At 40.4% G+C, this 15,919-nt stretch overlaps 2 protein-coding genes across 5 annotated transcripts in view; one reads left to right on the forward strand and one right to left on the reverse strand.

The window, feature by feature from the left end:
• Positions 1–12,670, forward strand: part of LOC107590570 (leucine-rich repeat and transmembrane domain-containing protein 2-like) — a 31,396-nt gene extending 18,726 nt beyond the window's left edge. The window contains exons 1-5 of one of the 4 annotated variants that reach the window (XR_001609803.1): positions 811–944; positions 3,464–3,623; positions 6,724–7,320; positions 9,183–9,935; positions 11,335–12,670. Coding sequence is in view for 3 of the 4 variants with exons in the window: in XM_016279406.1 (XP_016134892.1) it covers positions 3,563–3,623; positions 6,724–7,320; positions 9,183–9,640 (1,116 nt within the window). In the remaining variant the exon portion in view is untranslated. Of the gene's footprint in view, positions 1–810; positions 945–3,147; positions 3,624–6,723; positions 7,321–9,182 lie in introns of those variants that run through there. The other 3 variants (XM_016279397.1, XM_016279406.1, XM_016279416.1) reach the window with 3 other exon arrangements.
• The window catches only part of LOC107591101 (voltage-dependent calcium channel subunit alpha-2/delta-4-like), a 46,512-nt gene that overhangs the window by 20,653 nt on the left and 9,940 nt on the right, over positions 1–15,919 (reverse strand). The window contains 6 exon segments of the mRNA XM_016280135.1: positions 14,325–14,431; positions 14,433–14,615; positions 14,971–15,063; positions 15,171–15,264; positions 15,704–15,758; positions 15,835–15,915. Coding sequence (XP_016135621.1) covers positions 14,325–14,431; positions 14,433–14,615; positions 14,971–15,063; positions 15,171–15,264; positions 15,704–15,758; positions 15,835–15,915 — 613 coding nt within the window.

The raw sequence follows: 15,919 nt of genomic DNA on the forward strand, positions 1-15,919 counted from the left end.
ATAGATAGATAGATAGATAGATAGATAGATAGATAGATAGATAGATAGATAGATAGATGGATATTCTCTCTAAATTAACACTGCAGTTAAACTTACTATGGATGGACAGACAGATAGAACGATAGATAGATAGATAGATAGATAGACATACAGCCGGATAGATAGATAGATAGATAGATAGATAGATAGATAGATAAAATGCATCGCTGCTACTATCTATCTATCTATCTATCTATCTATAAAGAAGGAGAAAGAATCAGCTGTTTTCTTGACCCCTCCTCTCTCCCCTCATCCCTCACTAATGTTACTATCTTTGACAAGGCTGGCACACGCTTACACTGCACGCCTCACCACATGCACATATGGAGAAAGCAACACACGCACACACACATACTCACGCAGACACACATGCGCACCAAAGGCTGGCCTGAGGACAGCACGCGTTTGAGAGACAACCTCCTGACACACACACACATACACGAGAGTGCATTCTGTGGACTCAATATACCAACACAGAGGCGAGCCGATCTGCTGGAAACCACAGAGAATTGAAAGACTGGAGCACACCTCCCCCTCCTCTTCCCCCCTCTCTCACTCTCTCTTTCACACTCTCTCTCTTCTCTCTCTGTGTCCTCCTCTCTCTGAGCAGTACAGCAAGGCATTGCGCAGGATTTAACTCCCCTCCTTCATCTCCCTCTTCTTTATTTTAATCGTTTTTTTCCTTCCTCCAATCCATCTCTCCTTCTGTGGCAGCCGTTGCTCTTGGCAGCGGAAGGATATTTTCATTTCCATAATGGAGCGTTACGAGAGCTGCTATTCGCTCATTTCTCCCACAACCGTGTGTGTGTGCGTGTGTGTGTGTGTGTGTGTGTGTGTGTGAGAGAGAGAGAGTGTGTGTGTGAGCTTGGGGGGGGGGACGCCAAGAAGGACTGCATCTAAAGACGGTGAGTGAAACACTGTTAACCTATAACACATATACACATGCACACATTACAGTTTGCCTCGATTATGATTACCATGTCTGTGCATGATGTTTGCCGAGGGATGTTTTTTATGAGACAGACTCATACGCCAGTTGTTTTGGGTATAGAGCATGTGATGTCCAGTTTTTTTTTATATAGACACAAAGGAAATGTAAAGATGTGTATGTGAGCGCAGGTGTTGTGCTGGAATGCTGCTTTTGAGTGTATATAAGCATATAGGAGTGAGATTGCATCTACAATATGCAATCCTATAAACACTTGCATATATACACACATTTACGGTAGGACTAAAAACATTTGTGTAATAGGTTTGTATGTTTTTGTGCATACTCTGTATGTGTTGCTTGAGTGAGCATGTGTGTTTTTTTGCAAGCGTGTGTCTTTGTTTGTGATTCTGCTCTTAATAATTAATCCCGTGGCCTCTGCGCCTTTGTTTCTAACGTTTCTTCACTTTGATGTTGACTTCGATGGCCTTCTTTTGTGCATGTGTGCATGAGAAAAGGGACCAGAAGGACTGGTTCAGGGGTGAATATCAAAAGTGCATTTCTATTAGCTTATGTGTTGCAAGATACAGTAACAACATTCATGTTGTCACACACATGCATAGTTGACCTTGTGCATTCACAGGAAGTTAGTACGGCGTGGGGTGAGAATGTGTGAAATATGTGCTGAACTGGACGTGGAGAAATGCTGCTAAAGTGAGAGACTATTACATCACGTGTGTGTGTGCGGGCTGCATGCTTGGGAGTCAAATGACACATCGCTCAACTAATTATCCTCTCCACACACATACACTTGCATATTATCACACTGTCAAACTTGCATGTTCTAGGAAACGTAATGCGCGGAAAATGTTCACGTGTTGAGCAACTCCAAAAGGTGTTTGCAGAGACTCACTTGCACACACACATTCACACATGCAATATAACCTCTAAATATCTGCACATTTTTCCACTGTGCCGTTTCGGATGACAGCCTGGTGAATTGGTGTTGCGTTGCGCAAATACGCACACACAGACACACACGCTGTGATGGATGTGGCAGGTGACAAGGCCGAAGTGTCACAGAAAGGGAGTCTAAGACAGCAGCGGCCATTTTACAGCAAACCGGCCTGGCGTAAACAGAAGCAACTTGTAACCTTGTGCTCAATGATCTGAGACACACACATTCACAGCATTGCGTTACACAACTGGTATTACATAATGGTACGTCGTTATAATAAAAATATTCCCGTCTCTGTCATGTGCTGTAAGTGTTTCAGTGTCGTATTACTGTACTGCAATTAACTAAATCGTGTCTGCAGTGTCAGTTCTACTACGGTATTGTACCCTGGAGAGCTGTATTACAGTAAGCACCGCTGTATTGCAGGTGGCTTTGTACCAGGAGGAAAGTTCTGTTTCTCAGATGTTGCTCTTTCATAGCTCAGGGGACTTACAGGATATTTCAGTTATGTTTGATTGAAGTATCAAATTTGTCTTGGATATTTCTCTTGAAATTCTATAGGAGAAATACAAATGAGACAATTGTTGACATACTACATACCCCTTTGACCGAAAACAGGTACTTGAAGTACACCCTGATATTTTAATCTAATATTTCCATAATTTAACAGCATATTTGCATATTTATTATTCTCTGGTATTGTTTACATGACAAAAAGTAAAACAAATAAAATATGTAATCTTTTTTAATATGTTTTAATACTTTTTTATGATATAATTAATTATTAGTTTTTCATCAGCACATACATTTTTGGACTTTGCCGACAGAATTTGATGAGAAATATTTGAGCTTGGCTTTTCAGAGTTTGGTATCTTAAACAAATCGGAGAACAGCTGAAGACATTGTTGAGAAATCTTCTGAATCTTTAGAAGAAACAGTTGTGAGAATACAGGAGTCTTTTTCGCAGTGGAAAAATATGAGAATCAGGAGATGTAAGCATACGTCTCCATTTAATCAATATAAATAATTTATATTAAATATGAACAGTATTATTAAATAATAAAGTATTTAAATAAAATAATAATCATTTTAAATATTCAAGAGCTCACACTTGTGATTTTTCATTCTTGTAGAATGTAACTGCATTTTCCATCACTTTACTGGAACATAGTCTAATCAATGGTACAATAGAATTTTGAACAGAAATGAGGAACAAAGTTTGTGTTGAAATTTAATTGCTAATTTGTTCTTTCCTAAGATGTTTTCTATTGAGCTAGACTAGAATACATACAGAAGGGATCAAACTTGACAGAAAGTGAGCTGATTTGAAAAAATAAGCCATGACATGACAGTGACACTGTTGTTACCAATATGTCAAGATTTATTTGAGTTTCACCGCAGCTACTAAAAACACACACCATGCAGCTCACACACTCAGTAAGCCATCTATGCTGAGACAGGCAGAAAACAAGCGCTCACCTTCAAAAGTCATATTAACTACAGAAAAAAACTGACTATCCTTCAAACTCTCTCTGCAGTCTCGTCACTGGCCCCATATCGCTGCCTGTGGAGGCTGGCATCAGGGCCAGCTGATGTCACAGCAGATCTGAGGCAGCTGTAGTCATAGAAGCGCAGAAATGCAGCTCAGCACTGCACCTACAGTGGGTCGCTGGAGGAGAGGAAATCCGGACAGCCAAGGTGAGCCCAACACACACACACACACACTTTCACTCTTCTGAAGGGGCTGGGCTTAAGGACCAATTACTTTCATACAGTTTTACATGCTTTTTGTGACTATCAATGATCTAAATCAAGTATTTACATGTCACCAGCGTGCAGACTGATGCGTTTCAAGAAATTATCAGTTTCACTAATATGTTTGTGGAAAGAAAGGTGGTGTGTGTTGACGTATGTGTCCCTATGGGTTTGTATAGAGTGGTATAGAGTGCAGCAAACATCACCAGCTGCCACAGCAACAGATGGATTAGGATGGCTTTAGATAATGTGTGTCTTATTAAAGATCTGCATGAAGCAACGCAGAGGCAACACAAACACACACACACACACACACACACAGCTCTGCTGCATTGTCACATATACTTACAGCTGTATAGTGAAAATATTTATGCTGGTTTAGTGTCAGACTTAAAATCTGTATTGTAAGTCAATACTTAGTCCGTACAGCTTTAGTTTTTCTGGGGAACACAAAGCTTTTTGAAAAAATATCCTAGCCATTCCTTTCAGTTTAATGAACATGAATGAAAACTGGTGTTGTCAAGCTCCAAAATGACAAAACACCATAAAATGATCTTAAAAAGACTTGCACACTCTTCAAGGACTTCTGAAGCCATAAGCTAGCTTTGTGTGAGGAAAAGCCTATTTGCTGATTATTCACTGATAATCTTGACATCCACACTAGATCTGTGAAGGAATCTTTCTTTTGAGTCTGATAGTTTCAATTAATCCAGTTGATCCAGTTCATAAAATGCATCTGAATGATTCAGTGAGTCAAATAACTATAGATTGTAGAATATGTATGTAAGTTGTACGAATTTCTTTTATGGTGCATTTTGTAACTTAAAAGCTGCAGTCCCCATTCATTTTCAATGAAGCCATCAGCACTCTCTTCAAATTTCCAAATTTCTTTAGTAATTTGTTTTATTTATTCTGGGAACTGGAGTCATCCTGTTAAAATGAGCCAATCCTAAAAGCTAAGAAAAGAGGGACACTTCGTAAAATTGTAGTGAAGGCACAGAATAGATGTTCATCCTATTTTAAACTAGGTCCAGTCGCTGGGAGATTTCCGTCCTCGCCACTGACATACAGTCTTCTTTGTGGTTTTCTACAGGATTGTTCTGAACACATAGGGCTCATGACAGTGAAAGAACATTGTTTCAATAACAGCAGTCATATGCCTATCCTGATGTGCTGACACACATTTCTCCTCAGCCAAACAAGAAGGGATGAGAGAAAAAAGGGAACTTGTGCTGGAAAGATGGGATATACTGAAGATTGAAGGTTGATTGGCCAAAACAGCAATTCTAGAATCATTCACAACTACATAGTTTAGAAGGATGGATTAATTGTTGAGATTACACAGAATTGTGTGAGTGTGAATAAGAGAGAGTGTGTGTGTGTTTGTGATGATTGTATGTGTCTCTGATTACAGAGGGATCAGGGTGTTGAGGCTGGTCAGGATCAGATATCTGAGTGCTGTAACTGCATCTGTCTGCACTCAAACTGCCAAACACTCTCTCACACACACACGCACACACACACATTCAGCAACGAGACAACTGGGAACTCAACATTTAAAACCGTCATACCCATTGATAGCATGTGATTGTCTCTCACACACACAGAGAAACATTGCTCCCTACCCTTTTCCACAGTTGCATAAAAGAGAGAGGTGACGAACAGTTGGCAAATGTTTGTTTTGTCATGGCAGAGCAGAGGACATTCTCTGTTTAACTCTGAGGCACATTATATTCCCATCGTACATGTTCGTTTAGAATGGAAAAGCAACTGCCATAGGAGAACTTTTTAGGTTCCAAAAATAATTTTTGACTCTCCAGTGAATCTCCATTGGTTTTGCTTCACAAATGGTGAGCCAGCAAAGTATCAGAATTGTTTAAGGTATAAAAGTAAACAAAAATATCCTTAAAATCACACAGTAAAAATTCTACTCCCTATTTATTTCACTAGCCTATGCACCATTTTCCCTGCTACCTTTAATCCTATCAGAACAGAACTCTATGAATCCATCCAAAATGCTTGTCCAGCGCAGGGTCGGAACAGACCTGTAACCAAATTTTAGGTGCCACCCACCAACTGAGAACCACTGCAGCCTTAGATAGATTAGGCTGCCTCAAAATGTAGGCAGTGTGTGAATTTTACTTCATAGAAACCTGTTTACTGATACATTAAAGAACCCAGAAACCAATACTAATCTCAAGAATTTGTTACATCAGCCAACAAGGAACCATTTAGCCAACTCAAGGATCTCACTCAGGAAACAACAAAGAAATAGCTGAATTGTTGTCATTTACTCACCAATGTACGTTCAGTGTAGTTCTTAAATCTCATTTGCACTCAGTTCTCATTTGCACTCACATTCAATTGAAATATTGAATGTTTTGTGCATTTCTTTATTGATTTTCAGTAAATAGAAAGTTAAATTTTGGTCTTTTCTTTGCAAAACACACGTGTGGTTTTGGAAGACTTTGAATACAGCACACAAGTAATAGTCTTATTTTTTTGGTGCATTTTTTATTTTTTTCCATTTTTGGAGCTTGACAGCTCCAGCCTCCAATATGATAAAAAGCATTTTGGACTGTCTGCAGTATATCTTCTTATGTGTACTAGGGAGGAAAGAAAGTCATACAGTTTTAAAGACACATGAAGGCGAGTAAATAATTACACGATTTTCATTTTTGGCAAAATAACCCATTAAGAGCTCTCTATACACAAATCAAAATAAGTGAGTTTAAAAAAACAGCCCGAAGGTGCTGCAACGGATAGCAGCTACTTACAGCAACTGCAACAAAAATACTGCTGTCTTGTCTAGAGGTCCGTTTGTATCACATAAGCTCCGGTTTAAAATAGTGTAGTAGGAGCAGCAGCTACAGGTTCAGTTCTGTCGAGCACTGGTTCATTAAATACGGTACATGTGATTCACAGTGGCACTAAATCAACACCTGTCACATCTTTCACATCAATCAAAGCAGCTTTCAGGAGTTAATGGTTTATGTCAGTTCTTTCCGACGATATACACTTTTTTTTTTCTTCTTTTCCACAGGTCTGCTAGGTGTGCTGAGTGTGTGTGCTACGTTACTGCAGTTATGCGCTGGCTGTCCTTCAGAGTGTGTGTGTAACTCACTGGAAGCTAACTGCAGTGGGCGGAGTCTAGTATTTGTGCCCGCTCTCACTTCTCTCCCGGAGGGCACACATACCCTCCTTCTGGCCAATAACCGCCTCTCCTCCCTTCCCGTCTCTGCCTTCGCCAACCTAAGCACCCTGGAGACACTCGACCTGTCCAATAACTATTTGGATAACCTGCCTTCCAGACTGTTCCGTGAGCTGAGTAACCTGAGTGATTTGAGTTTGCGTAACAACAGCCTGACGGTTTTGGATCGCGAGTTATTTCGCGGCCTGACCCTGCTGCGGAGACTGGATCTGTCTCTGAACGGCTTGGCCGCTGTGCCGCTGGGCCTGCTGGATGAGCTGCAAGGGCTGACTTGGCTCTCCTTGGCTGGGAACAGACTTCATGCTCTTGAGAGAGCCACATTTGAGCCTCTCGTCAACCTTCAGCACCTGGAGCTGGGCATGAACCCCTGGGAGTGTGACTGCAACCTGAGAGACTTCAAACACTGGATGGAGTGGCTAATATATCGAGGTGAGGACTTCATGCTGTTTTGGTCCTCTGCAGGTGTACAAACACGTCCTTTAAGCAATAAGCCACAAGAGGCTGTGTGTTACTGGGATTTTACCTTAAAGGATAGTTCACCCAAAAATGGAAGTTCTGTCATTAATTACTCACCCTCATGTCGTTCCAAACCCGTAAGACCTTCGTTCATCTTCCGAACACAAATTACGATATTTTTGATGAAATCCAAGAGCTTTCTGACCCTGCATAGACAGCAACACAACTGACACGTTCAAGGCCCAGAAAGGTAGTAAGATAAATATCGTCAAAATAGTCCATGTGACATCAATGGATCAAGCACAATATTATGAAGCTATGAGAATACTTTTCGTGCACAAAGAAAACAAAAATAACGACTTATTCAACAATTTCTTCTCTTCCGTGTCAGTCAACCATGAACTATTTAAAAATGTCCTTACAACCTTTCTGGGCCTTGAACATGTCAGTTGCGTTGCTGTCTATGCAAGGTCAAAAAGCTCTCGGATTTTATCAAAAAATATCTTAATTTGGGTTTCCGAAGATGACTGAAGGTCTTACGGGTTTAGAACAACATGTGAGTAATTACAGAATTTTAATTTTTGGGTGAACTATCCCTTTAAGTGCAATGCGTTCTTTGGCACAGCCCAAAGTGGACTGCCTAAAACACCCCTAAAATAACTTAATATATGTCACAAGACATATTGTGCCTATAAAGTACAGTGCACAATAAATAATTAAAACTATTAATATTTAAAATTTGAATAAACTACTCTTCCATCAAGTAATTTAGTTCATTGGCATTTTACAAGGGCTTTGAACGTGGCTCAACCAATGAGAATTTAGAGAATTATCAGTTTTAAAAAAGCTTTATTAAGCCTTTTAACAGATGGCACTGTAAGCTAATGGTAAGTGCATGTACACCAAACATATTGTAGGGTATGTACCCACTCTCTCCCTAATAATTCCCTGTCTATCTTTTGTCTACCACTGGCAATGAAATGTGGCAAAACCCCAAAAATCATTGTGAAGCAGAGCTTAGAAGTCTTTGCTTCTTATTATCTATACCTCTCGCTTTCTATTTTTCTATCTGTCTCAATCCTTCTACTCTGAGTCAGAGAAACTAATTTCATTCTATTTCAGAGCAGCTTTGAGAGGGAGGGGGATTTGAAACAGACATGAGAGGCTGAGTCACAAAGCTTTTAGCGTGTGTGAGAAAGAGACTCCAGTCATGGTGGGCTCCGATTCTCTTGCTCTGTTCCAAAACCTAGTGAGCTGCCTACGGAGGCAGCATTTTGAGGCATCATAGATTCTCTCTTGACATGAAGGTAGGTATCTTACTTATGCTGCCTTCTGTTTTGACCAAATTCTAAGGCATGTTTATTTTCATGGAGATACCACAATGCAACAAATAAGAAAATCCAAGATAGATACATTAAAATCAAGTGTGAGTCGTCTATCCTGTGCAAAACATAAAAAATAAAATAAAATAACTGTGTGGCATGCGGAGTTGCTGTCTATGTAGAGCATTCCAAATCAGTCTCATGAGGTTCCATGACAGTTAACATGCTGCCTTTGAAGGCTGCTGCCTATGTAGGCAGTGGGCAGCATGGCTGCTCACTAGGTTTGGGAACAGAGCTTCTGTATGCATGTCAGGCTTATTAATTATACACCAGCTACCACTCTTCCTCTCATACAAACACACGCACGCAAATTGAAGAGGGCTGCTGACCCTACTAGCTGTGCGGGGCTATTTTGGAGGGCTTGAAGCAGCCATTTAAATTTATTAGAGGTGACTATTGTTTACCTTAGAGAGCTAAAATTTTAATTTATCTTTCTCTATTGCTTTGTCATAGGCGGTTATGTCGATGCCGTTGAGTGTACACTTCCGAAGGACTTAAGGGGTCGTGACATCAGGGGTGTTCCTGTGGAGATGTTCAACTACTGTCTGCAATTGGAAGATGAGAATGGGGGCGGGGCTGGGAGCACAAAGAGTGGATCTCCACCTTGTTTTCGAGGGACAGCCACTCCGTCATCTGATGGTGCAGTGGTGCGTACACCGGCGGAGCTACCAGACTGTGTGAAGCAGCGTTATCGGCCGGTCAGTGTTCGCAGGGCGATCGGTACAGTAGTGATCGCTGGTGTGGTCTGTGGAATCGTGTGTATTATGATGGTGGCTGCCGCAACGTATGGCTGCATTTATGCCTCTCTAATGGCAAAATACCAACGAGAGCTAAAGAAGAGGCAGCCGTTGATGGGTGACGCAGAGGCAGAAGCCGACCCGGAGGAGAAACATATCTCATCAGTTGCATAGGGGAACGGGGGAGAGGGGTCAGAGTTCAGAGGTCAGCCACAAATCTAAAGAACCCTTTACTGGTTGAGCTGCTCATTTGATGATCATTTAGCTGACCAGCGGAGGATTCATCATCCCTGTTTCCTGTCTCTCTGTCCTTCCTGAGACCCTCTCTGACTCTCAGACTTACACTTTACTCAATCTCTAAACTTTGGCCTATGACCTTTGACCTATTTGCCCCAGGACAAGAGGGACCACTCAGCACTTTAGAACTCCCCCACCCTCCTCCAGTGTTGAGAGGATCTCAGCAGAGGAGGTGTGGTTGCAACTGTTCACAGTTCTGAACCCTGATGTTTCTAGAGGATTGTGTGCTGTCATTAGCATTAGCCTCTGTAGCAGCCTAATCATCAACCCAAACCTCTAAATCATAACTCTAATCCCAACCCCAATCCTAGACCTTTAACTCTAATCCCAACCTCTCAAAACTAATCCAAGCCCTCAACTCTAATCCTATCCCTTCAATACTAACCCCAACCCTTACCATAACCATCACCTCTAACACAGTCTACACCGGGTCGCACATGCAAGTGGCACAACACATCAAAAGCCAATGACACTCATTATAATCAATGCTGTCTACAATAGATACATTCTGATGCATTGCACCGTAAACTGATGCCCCAATTTCTGACATACTACATGGGCTTGTCCAACTTCCGACAAAATGACAAATTGATTTGTAATGTTGACTTTAAAGTGTCCCATGTAGACAGCCTCACTCTCGTGTCAACCGATGTGCTCGGTGTAGAAATGGTGTAATCATAAACTTCCAACTCCTCTACCAAGCCTAACCTTAAATATCCAGCTCTACTCCCAAACTTTAACCCTAAATGTACAACACAAATCCCGATCTTACCACAAACCTTCTCCATCCCTAATCTAAACCCCCAACCCTAACGAGCCGACAGTAACCCATACCCTAACCATAAACCTCCATCATTAATCCTAACCCTCAACTCTAACCCTAAGCCTCTGAACCTACAAACCTGTACCTCCAACATGAATCCCTACCCCTTACCATGAGCCTCCATCATGAATCCTAACCCCCAACTCTACCCCTAAACCTTCAACACAATTCTGAACCACCAAATCCTAACCCTGTAACACTGTTACCATAAACATCCTTGACTAATCATAACCTAAAATTCTAACCCTAACCCTCCAACACTTATCTTAACCCCCAACCGTGAACCTTCTACATGAATCCCTACCCTTGCCAAAAGCCTCTGTCACTAATCTGAACCCACAACCATAAACCGCCAATTGTAATCTCTGCCCTTAGCATGAATCTCCATCACTAATATGAACCCCATAACTCTAAACCTCCATCACCATTCCAAACATCCAACACTTATCCTAAACCTTCAGCTCTACTCCCAACCCAAACATTAAACCCCCAATACTAACTCTCACCTCCAACCTTAATTGTAACCCTTAACCCTACCCCAGTGTGAACTTAACATCATAACCCCCACATATCATATTTGAAATATCCCCACCTTATTTATCAGCTATAATATATTCTATACAATGTGACGTGACCCCAGTTTTATGTTTTTAAGTGTGAGGTTTGTCCTTTGTATTGTGTGATAATTTGTGTTGATAACATTTTTTTGTTCGTTTACTGTTTACTATTTCTCCATGTTCATCTCTAGAGGTCAGACGTGCTTTTGTACGACTAGAAGAATCCAGCCCTGGTGTCTATCGTGAAGTGTCTTGAAGTATCGTGAAGTGCTAATGTAGAGCAGGCTGAGGACTCTGTGATGTTAGTGGAGGGTGGCAGATTGTGGCTATTGGAACTGTTAATTACACCTTGGTGGCTAAAGAAGCACAGTGGCCCTACAGGATAGCTGCCCTCTATAAACAAATCGAGAAAGACAATAGCTGAGGAGGAAATAAACCTTACCTTTATTAAGATAGACTTTTCTGTGCAATATAAATCAATGTCTTTGTTGATCTGTTGTTTAATTCTGGACTAGGATGTCATATCTGATTTAGTCTGATCTTTTCTCTTGGGCTGGCGATGGAAGAGAATCGATTGCGCCTGTGTGATCAATTTTCTGCTTGTGGACCAATTTGCATAATCCGCTTTTCCTTGAGGGCAGAAGTTGTTTAGACTAAATAATTCAGATAAATTTGACTTGAGCTTTCAGAAGCCCACAGATATTCTCAATATAAGCTTTTCTGCAGCAATCAACCTCAGCGACTGGATGAAAAAAGGGAAAGAAAGACTGTCAAAAACTAGCTGCACATTGGTTACATGAACCAACATACTCATTTCCTCAGTATTACTGAAAATTTAGAGTCAGAATATAATGTTGCTAATAACGTCAAGAGTAACGTCATCATTGGGTGTCTTGCACAATGCTGCCATCTATAGGAAGGATGTGCAGTAGGCACAAGGGTGTGGAGCAAATATCACACCACCTCATCAGGATTTAAGAGATGCTCTTCCGCTGTAACTATAGCAACAGTCTTTCCCACACTCTATTCATTACCAATGCAAATTACTGATAAGTTTGCTGGCAAAAAGTTGTAAATCAAAGTACAACTCATTTGTGTGCTAATACCCACACCAGCAGTTAAGCGTCCAGGACTTTGTCTATGTTCAGTGATATTTGCAGCCATAAGCTGAGTATATATAAGTACAGATATACATTTATTCAAAAGTATGTTGAATATATGTATATATATTTTAATCTGTGTCTTACAAATTATTTATGAACAATAACTTGATTGCAAAAATTGAGTATACTTTTCCCTGTGTTTCCTGTGCAAACTCCTTTTGTAGAGGAACTCTTAAAAATTCTCTGTCAGAGAATTCAGAGAAAACTCATGAATTATTAATGAGAGGAATTTCGTCTAATGGTTGCGGTCTCTCCTACCATTACTGTTCATTTAGCTCTTATTTTATACAGCATGTGTCAAAGGCCTGTAATCTGCACGGGGCGACAAAACACATACCCTGTATCCTCTGTTATGAAAAAAAAAGGACAAAAGCACTTTTGCCACTGGTGGACTAATACTTTCCTGTCAAATTGCACTTATTGCAAATATTCTCAAAAGTGAGCACATGCTTGTTTATTGACGATGTCAGCAATGCGCTTAATCTGAATATAAGCCGACAGAGCAGTCGTGATGTCAGTAATGTCAGTGAATATGAAGGGCGGTTTATGAATGAGCAATGACTCAGCTGGGGTGTGTTTACTCTGTCCTGGCCTTACATATAAGAGCAGAGACACCACACAAACTTCACTACGCACCCTCGCTAAATAAAGGCTTTGTAAATCCCAGTTGATGGATGAAAGTAAAGGATTTGCCCATTTGACTGAGCTGAAAGTATCTGAAAATATCTTATAGCTTATTGATGTGACCCTTTCTTCACTTGACCTTTTTTCTAAGACTGATATGAGATCCTTCTTTATATTTTTGCTTGATAAAAATCAGTTTGAAATATGATTTGTGAGCTGTGATACAATTCTGTGTTAAAAATGAATAAAGAATGTATTTCCGTAATTGTTGAAGTGTAAGATTCAGCAAGCACTCACACACAGTTTGCTCAAAGTAAAATAATAAAATATGCGTATGCTTTAGTTTTGACACAAAACGGAGAAAGATCAGGATTCAAAATCTGGATCAAAAATGGATAAACCAATGGGTCAAGCATTGGCTGATTAGCATAGTCTAGTTAGCCCCTGCTGGTAGATAATACAACACCATTATGGAGGTATAATGCATTTTTGACATGGGCATTTTTTAACACTTAAAAGCATGAAATAGTCCAACTGCAGTGGCTTCCTGATTTTTTCCCCCCTGATCTTTTCCTTATATAGTGCATTAATACAAGTAATCAGTTTTGAGTGTCTTTATAGCCCCTTTCACACAGTAATACCAGTAAATTGCCGTAAAATTACTGGAACAACTTTACCGGTAAATAAAAAAATGCACTGTTCACACAGACAATGGCGTTCAGTGTTTTTACCGGTAAAGCACCATTCACACATTGGTTTCAAATGACCAGTTCTGTGACATCATTAACCAGAAATGACCCAAACGTCTGTGCTTCCCGGTGTTGTGTTTGTAAACATGGAATGGTATACGCGGTCAGTGTTTTTGTTGATGTTTTCATTTTTGTGTCAAATGTTCACATTCATGCTGCACTTTTGGTCCAGAGACATCGAATTAGACGACTTCAAACCGAACTACACCGCACGGAGTAAAAGCCTCATCTGCGTCAGAATATTCTGCGTTTACACACAGCATCATTCCGGCAATTTACTGGTAATGTTACAACTTCTCATACCGGTAAATTGCCAGAACGAATTTACTGGTATTTTTGAAAAGGTCTGTTCACACATGGTCTCTAAATGGTAATTTAACGGTAAATTACCAGTAAAGCCTGTATGTGTGAAAGGGGCTTATGAGTACAGAAGAAATAGCACAAGCAAAGGTCATGTTGGGAAAGGAGATGTTCATGAAGACATGAACTCCATAAATGGTTGCACATCCATACATGGGCACATGTGCGAACACACTCTTAAAATGGACAAAGATCATAGCATCTCATGGGCCGTTTTTCATCAGCACAGACTAATATAGAAGAAAAAAAAAATTTAAAGATAAGAATAACCAGGGAAAATCGTACCTCCAGCAACTGCTGTCTTTTTGTTCACAGAGACTGTAACAGACGTGACAGCAATCACAAACCTGCCATCCACTGCAGGGAGAGAAAAAAAAATACTGAGCATAATATTCTAAACGGTGTAAAATTGTCTGTATGATGTGGATTGCAGGGTGCAGGCTACCTTGTGTGCTGTCCTCTATAGAGACATAGTACAAAAATCGTCCAGATGGATTCTCTGCCGCACGACGATACCAAACAGGGAAATGGTCCAGAGTAAAAATATTCTCCTTATCTGGTGGAGATAAGAATTTTCTGAGGGAAGAAAGAGATTCATATCAGAGTATGTGTACGTAAGATGATATATACAGTATTGTACATACTTATATAATATATATATAGTATAGTATTTAGATGGAACTACTTGGTCAATGCTTTATTTACAGTACATTGATTGTATATTAATATAGTTTAATATATATGTTCTGTTTTACTGCCTGTTCCTCTTTATATTTCCAGTGTTGGGTGTATTTTAGATTGCATACTGATGAAAGTTAAATGAAGTGCTGTGGGAGTGGGTGGCCTTAAGAAAACCTATGACAATGCAGATGCTGTCTATGCGGTTGAGTCGTGACGCAGACAGCAGGAGCTCTTGATTTAAGGTACTCACTTCGCCACACGTTTCTCTGCGCCGACATATCTGATCATTCTCATGAGGCCAGAGCGTGTGCCCAGGAACGCCGTCTCCACACCCCCATCAATACTGCACACGACGGAGGCCAGTAGAAGAATGAGAAAGGTCACGGCCGAGCATGTATTTGACTAATGAAACTTGTCTGTGATGCTGTGTGCGTGGGTGGGAAGTTTTACCCGGAGGCATTGAGCATCAGTGCGGTCCAGTAGGCTTCCATAGGAGCTGTGACCACTGCGTCAAACAGAGTCTGCTGCAGAAGTCTTTCATCACCTGAAGAACAGACAGAACAGAACTCAACTGCGGATATCATCAATCATCATTCAGATCAAACTGTTTAATTACAGAACAAAATGGTTATGATGTATACAGAGAATAAAAGGTACAAAGATATGAGATGATTTACATGTGCAACTAATTGTTTAACTCTGTTCCACTGTTTGAACAGAGTATTTATATTGTGTTTGTTGCTTACACAGTTCATGCAAAAATTTAATTTCTATCCTCATTTACTCACCCTTAAGTTATTCCAAACCTGTATGAATTTCTTATGTTGAGCACAAATAAACATTTGCTGGTAGCCATTGACTTCCACAGTATGGTAAATAAAATAAAATACTATAAAAGTCAATGTCTACTGTCAACTACTGGCTACCAAATATCTTCTTTTGTGTTCAACAGAAGAAAGAAAATCATTCATGTTTGGAACAACTTGAGGGTGAATCAGCAATTGTCACTCTGTATGCAATAATCTCCATGGATACAGCCTGCCTTATCAATGAAAAGATATTAGATGTGACTAGTGTTAGTGTAAACAGAGGACTGAAGACATTATGAAGGCACCTTGTATCGAGGAGCCAATCTCATGAGCTCTTTCAAAGGGACATCCGTGCCAACCACACCAAGGAGGATCCCATGAGACAACTAC

Source organism: Sinocyclocheilus grahami, unplaced genomic scaffold (genome assembly GCF_001515645.1).
Source record: "Sinocyclocheilus grahami isolate Dianchi unplaced genomic scaffold, SAMN03320097.WGS_v1.1 scaffold8.1, whole genome shotgun sequence".
In the NCBI taxonomy this organism is placed as follows: Eukaryota; Metazoa; Chordata; class Actinopteri; order Cypriniformes; family Cyprinidae; genus Sinocyclocheilus; species Sinocyclocheilus grahami.